General features: G+C 39.8%; 2 protein-coding genes across 2 annotated transcripts in view; both read right to left on the reverse strand.

Moving 5' to 3' along the window:
- LOC104752866 overlaps positions 1–3,885 on the reverse strand; it is a 9,390-nt gene extending 5,505 nt beyond the window's left edge. Inside the window, exons 1-14 of the mRNA XM_010475123.2 lie at positions 3,674–3,885; positions 3,518–3,587; positions 3,311–3,432; positions 3,053–3,199; positions 2,653–2,955; positions 2,454–2,584; positions 2,089–2,216; positions 1,912–2,003; positions 1,538–1,769; positions 1,388–1,442; positions 994–1,142; positions 835–905; positions 583–756; positions 116–214 (exon numbers count right to left, since the gene is read on the reverse strand). Of these exons, the coding sequence (XP_010473425.1) occupies positions 116–214; positions 583–756; positions 835–905; positions 994–1,142; positions 1,388–1,442; positions 1,538–1,769; positions 1,912–2,003; positions 2,089–2,216; positions 2,454–2,584; positions 2,653–2,955; positions 3,053–3,199; positions 3,311–3,432; positions 3,518–3,587; positions 3,674–3,772 (1,872 nt within the window). The 5' untranslated portion in view covers positions 3,773–3,885. The remainder of the gene's footprint in view (positions 1–115; positions 215–582; positions 757–834; positions 906–993; positions 1,143–1,387; positions 1,443–1,537; positions 1,770–1,911; positions 2,004–2,088; positions 2,217–2,453; positions 2,585–2,652; positions 2,956–3,052; positions 3,200–3,310; positions 3,433–3,517; positions 3,588–3,673) is intronic.
- LOC104754124 (transmembrane protein 214-like) lies at positions 4,188–5,923 on the reverse strand. The gene is made up of 6 exons (XM_019237870.1): positions 5,711–5,923; positions 5,355–5,605; positions 5,134–5,269; positions 4,915–5,047; positions 4,588–4,814; positions 4,188–4,481 (listed from the first exon to the last, which is right to left on the reverse strand). Exons 1-6 carry the CDS (start codon positions 5,837–5,839, stop codon positions 4,188–4,190), a joined length of 1,170 nt encoding a protein of 389 aa, XP_019093415.1. The 5' UTR covers positions 5,840–5,923.

Raw genomic sequence — 5,930 nt, forward strand, 5'->3', positions numbered from 1 at the left:
TCACGATCCAACTGACACTTCCAGGTTGTAAGAAGATCCTCATCCTGATAATAATTAGCTCCATCAAGTTTCAGATTTTTTGAATGCTTACGTCTACAAGAATAGAGTAACAGACCTGTGGCATGCAAATAGTAACTTTATTTTCAAAGAGATTCGTTAGAAGTTTCGTTGCCGTTGGGACTTCCTTTTCTTGCTCATGTTGTTGTCCAATATCCTGAGAATATTAAGTAAAAGTAAGATTAGTCCCACTCTAGAAGAAACGGGATACCCTCCGTATCAAATATGTTAAAGGCTTGATTCAGAGGAAACATGAAGAACTGAAAACCGGCTAGAAAACAGAACTGATAACAGTCTAAACTCGCAGTTACAACAGGAGCACATTACGTTTTCCCACTGCACTAGACACCAGAATAAATTACGCAGTATAGTCAAAAGGTTAAATATTAGAAGTCTACTTCAACCACTAAAACACTGAAACACGGAAATGCAGAATGCTCTAAAAAAAAAATGTAGCAATGATAACTTTTCACGAAATGAGCTCAAGGCATGCAACTGAAGAAAAAGCATCTCTTAGTAACTTACCTTCTCCTTGCGATTACCAGAGTGCGTCTGTGAATCGATCACAATTACGTTATCTGGGATATCTTCAAGTTTGCTTTTGAATGCAGAGCAAAAATCGGAATTTCCAACAACAAATTTCTCAGCATCTTTCAAAAATAGAATGACCGGACAAGTTCCGCTCTCATCATGGACAACCTGGAAACAGACGAAGATATAAGCATATGGAAAGTATTAGACGAAGAAAAAAATCATTACTTTGCAACTGAAAAGTACCTCAAACAATTTGTCAACAAGTAATTCATCTAGATCCTCGGAACCCGAGCTCTCGAACTGAAGATTAGTAGCTATTAGAAAGACAGACGAAACAGTGTGTGAGACAAGAGCTGCTGAGGACCAGTAACCAGTGCACTACTGAACATGACGTAGACGTACCACTGCAGAAGTACCCATGTCCCATTTCACACAGGTCACCAAGAGTAACTCCATCAGGTACTGGATTCTCAAATCTAACACCCACTTTAGCTTTAGGATTCTCATCAAATACTAAAATTACTTTCCCTCTAATCCCAGAAGGTGGTCCCCTAAATAATATCAAGTAAAGTGAATATAAATTTGTAAAAAGATCTACAAATTTAGATAAAACTATAAGATAGGATATAGATTTTGCGAAAGATATATACTTCTTGGATGTAAATAGAAGTAATTCATCATAAATTATTTGCATTTTCTAATAAATGAAGATACTTTCTTCGTAAGAGCCAAAAAATATAATATTCATACTATATAGAAGCAGCTGCCTCAATCAGAACTATCAGAAGAAGCAAACCATGAGGTAGGTAGCCCCCGACAGGACTCATTGCTGAAGAATCTTACCCTGTCACCTGCAAGTGTTTTTTCACAATGAAGTATCAGAAACCCAGAAATCTAAGAAGATTGAAGAACATTATTTTGTTGCAAACAACATAAAGGGGCATGCCTTTCTTCAAAGTACAATTCACTGGATTTCCAAATGAACAAGGTAAAGTCTTAGGCTTTGAGTCTGGACCAGAAGAAGCAGGAGGAGAAGGGCTAGATGAATCTCCATCACCTGTTGACAAAGCCAATTTCTTCCCTCCATCAATGAGCTCTAAACTCTGCCTGGGAAGCTTACATGACTTTTTAGAAGCAGGTCCATCCATCAGTGACTTAAATTCCTCAGCAGTCATAGCCTGCAGGAGATTGCAGAGCAGATGCACCAGGAATTACTCGTAGTTAGGAAAACAGACAAATAAGTGTAGATGCAAAAACTTTCCTCTAATAAACTAACAAGCATATCATCATACATATCTCTAATCAACAACAATATCTTACCCCCAAAATTGGATGGCTGTCAAATATTAGCAATTTCGCCTTGAAGTGATTGGCAAGTGCTTTAACCAATATCTCTTGGTATATTTCAGACCCTGAAACAATTCCAACCAAAAAGAGAAAATGATATTGCCGCCTAAAAGAAGTACAGGAACCACATAAGCAAGATACACCACAAACCTGCAGGACCAGAAAGCAATATCCTTGGGTTCAAAGTGGTGAAGTCGGAGGCATATTGGGCATATCCTTTATTCTTCTTTTTGAGATGTACATGTGAAACAGCTAGTAAAGCATTCTTTGTACTCTCACTGTGATAATAAAATAGAAAGACCTTAGTCAGCATTCACCAAACATAGAACAGTACCCATGCAAAGCCCAAAATACCAAAGACAAGAAAAGAAAAAAATGATTTGTGTGAAAGACTCCGAAGGGAAGGACAGGGCGCTCATATTTTCTAACTTTAATACTTCAGGAAGGGAATTCAAAGTTATGACAATTCAAAGTTCATAGAAAGAAATGCACATATCTTAAATCTGTAAAAATACCTCAAATAATAAGGAAATTCATCCAGTGAAAATTCCAATCTTTCGCAGTCTACAATACCAGCTTGAATATATTTCTTGAATCTTGCAGCAAGTTGTGAACCCCTTGTCACCTCGTTTCTCTCCTCTAATATCTGATACCAGCTTTGTTAATATAATGCTAATTATTGTTGATGACGCCAGGGTCCAAGGGAGTAATTACCTCCATTTTGGAATCTTGGTTATGGCTGTCTGCAGCTTTATTACTTTGATTGTTATCAGCCATGCCGTCAAATTCAAGCTTTGCGCCTTCTTGGACCGCAGAAGTAGCAGGATTCTCTGGCGCTTGCCAGCTCATAATGGATGCACGGCTTGATAATCGTAAGTCCCGACGCAAGCTTGCAAGGGATGCGGAAATCGAAAGGTTTGATGGATCTCTTGCCTCTCTCTCTAACAGTAGAAATTTTCCTGCAGGAACCTCTTCCGTACCAGCGAAGACTGCAACATTAGACATCTGCTGATATATCTGGATACAACTTAATGGGAAAACTCAAGTGTATTTAATACTAAAAGGGGTTACTTGTTGCACATTTCATACAGAAGAAAAAAAGGTGGGAGGATACGAAAGCATAGCCCGTGCATATACCAAAAACCAATTCGTCACCAGAGCGTAGCACATGGCTGAAACTCTTGTTGAGAAGTGCTCCATTAATCCACACAGGTCCCCCGGTTCCTGTGATATCTAGAACTGCTACAACATTTCCATTGCGCTGAGCCATGTGTACAAACAATAATGAGAATACATACATACAGAACCAGCTTGTTTGTACTCTCGAAATCGAGGCGGCAGGGCAGGGCATAAAATAAAAGTATATAAAAACCTGAATTCTTGTGATCTTGCACAACAAAGAACCGAGATTCTTGCTGTGCATTACTGCGTTGGAGGTTAAACAAGAACCCAGAGTGAAGCACGGTCTAACAATGTAAAAGTTTGGTGCTGAGTCTAGTTCAATTTCAAACAAAATCCAAAACAAATCAAAGATGAATTGAAAATTTCAATTTCAAAGATTGAGTGAAGACGGACGGACCGTGGCGTGGTTTCGCCGCCTCAATCGTGGCGTCTCCGGCGGTTGATGTTGAGGTTTCTTCATCTTCCAACTGAAACGAAGAATAATATCCCCAAAATTCGCCCAAATTCTCAAAACCAGAACACAGAAGAAGTTAAGGTCTCCGGATCAGAAAACCTTTTGACGTTTGGATGAAAGAGATTCATCGTCGTCGGAAGAAGCTGTATCGCTGTTACCGGAGATAGGTTCACTCCGCGGCGGTGACAACAACGCCATTACTGTTTCTTGATTCCCTCGATTGTAGCAGTTGCGAACGATTCTTTGAGAATCAATGCGAGAGAGAGAGAGAGAGAGAGAGAGAGAGAGAGAGAGAGATGAATTTTGAAACAAGGAAGGAACCCAAGAATTGTGAAAAGAGTAGTACTATTTTATTGGACTTTGTGAAGAGTGATGCAGAACCGAGCGTGTGAGTTCTCACGTGTGAAAATAGTAATTTGTCGAATGGAGAGTCGACACGTGGCATTATTGGATTGGACGATCAAAAATGGCCGTTATTTTAGAAGCATGTGTGATTAGCGCTCTAATTTACTTGGCACAAGTCCGTGTGGTTTATGGATAAGAAGGTCCCCAAGCACATGGGTTCATATGTTGGGTGGTGGCCTAATACATATCTCCAACACATATATATTAACTAATTTATAGCAAAGCAAGGACAATGATATTTCTCTCTTAAACAGTTCGTCAAAGCTTTGATGATTGCATTGAAGTATCCCCATGAGTCCACCAGGTTCTGCAGAAACGATGTAGCATCCAGGTTGCAAGATAGTAAAACTGCAGCAACTAGAACCACAGCAGCAATGACTACTGTACCTTTGAGGCAGCCACTTCCACGGGAGGGTCTTTCCGAGATCACTTTGCAGGACTTGTATGCTTCTTCGTACAGAGAACAATTGGCTCCTCCTCCTTCAGTGATGGCTTTTTCGTTCTGATTAGCATCATGCATTCACAGGTTAGGTCAGAGATGAAATTAATTACAAACTGAGTAAAGGGGTGAAATAATTAAGTTATCTTACAAGAGTGAGAAGCATTACCATTAGCATGAAGTTCAACATAGTTCTATTGAGAGTGAGTTTATCACTCGGAGATGATGATAGTTTGGGGTAATGATCCTTCCATTCGCCTACAAGCCTTTTAAGAAGAGCACCACTAGCTTCTTTATTCGTATAATAGAGCCTTTCCCAGAGCTTGAAGCAATCTACATTTTCTGTCAAAGACCAGATAGCGATTGTTGTAGCTTCCTTGGCTAAAGGAGGGTTTCCTGTAAATAACAACGGTATACACTAGTTGGAGAAGAGAGAGAGAGAGAGAGAGAACAAGAAGAAAAACTCAAGGTGTTCCATTCCATTAGTTACGAATACCTTCTTCTCCAGCTAATTTCAAAGAAAGAGTGAACATTTGTTGAGTCACTTGTTTCATTAAGTCGCTTCCTGGTATACCGGCAAGAGCCACATCCTTCAACAAGGGGTAAAGTGCCTCAAACCTCTCTGTAGACTGTGTATAATATAGATCGCATGCATAGTACTGATCAGAATCGACAAAACGCATCAAGGTTTTGTACATAATAAAAAACTGATTACCTTTACTCTTGCGGATGATACAGGGAAAGTAAGCCTTAGCAAGATCTCAAACGAAGGAGGTGGAATCACCCGTGGTGATCTCTTTGCAACAGATCCATTTACAAGTAAAGCTCGAGCTTTTGGATTCGACAAAATTCTGACAAGAAAAAATATGGCATAAACAAGATCAGATTATAATATTGTATATAGGCAAAAGGAGAATGATGACTAAGGAAACTCACTTCTCAACCAACTGCATGATGAGATCTGTTGACTGAGGAGAGTAGGTACCGACTAGTGGTAACAAGTTACGCACCCATGAAAACAAGCCTACAGCTAAATCATATCGGGAGGCCTGAGCCATCATCCAAACTATAAAGGGAAGCTTGTCCTGTCCCCGATACTTACGCCTATCCCTCATAGCCGGTAATACAATAGCCAAAGATTTAGGCTTCTTACGCAATACCATTGCTAATGCAACAAATATTGCTACCTTTTAAGTTGTTAAAAACACAGTAAAATGGAGAGTTAGCCAAACAATTCAAGCATTAGACACATAGGTCAAAAAGAAGAAATTTTGCGATGAGTTTTTGCCAACCTTAGATTTGGATTTAGGAGGAGGTTGTTGTTGCGCAGCATCAATCTCCCCACCAGCGCCTTTGGGATGATCTGCTTGTTGTTGTTTGGCTTCTTCCAAACAAGTGAGGATATGTTTAGACGCCCACATTACAAAGGCAGCGAGTGTCGTAATACGGAATCGTTTGATCCAATCCACTGATGTTTTGTAGACAGGATGAGGAATCTGAGATAATGGGACC

The sequence above is a fragment of the Camelina sativa genome, chromosome 16 (genome assembly GCF_000633955.1).
Source record: "Camelina sativa cultivar DH55 chromosome 16, Cs, whole genome shotgun sequence".
Taxonomy (NCBI): domain Eukaryota; kingdom Viridiplantae; phylum Streptophyta; class Magnoliopsida; order Brassicales; family Brassicaceae; genus Camelina; species Camelina sativa.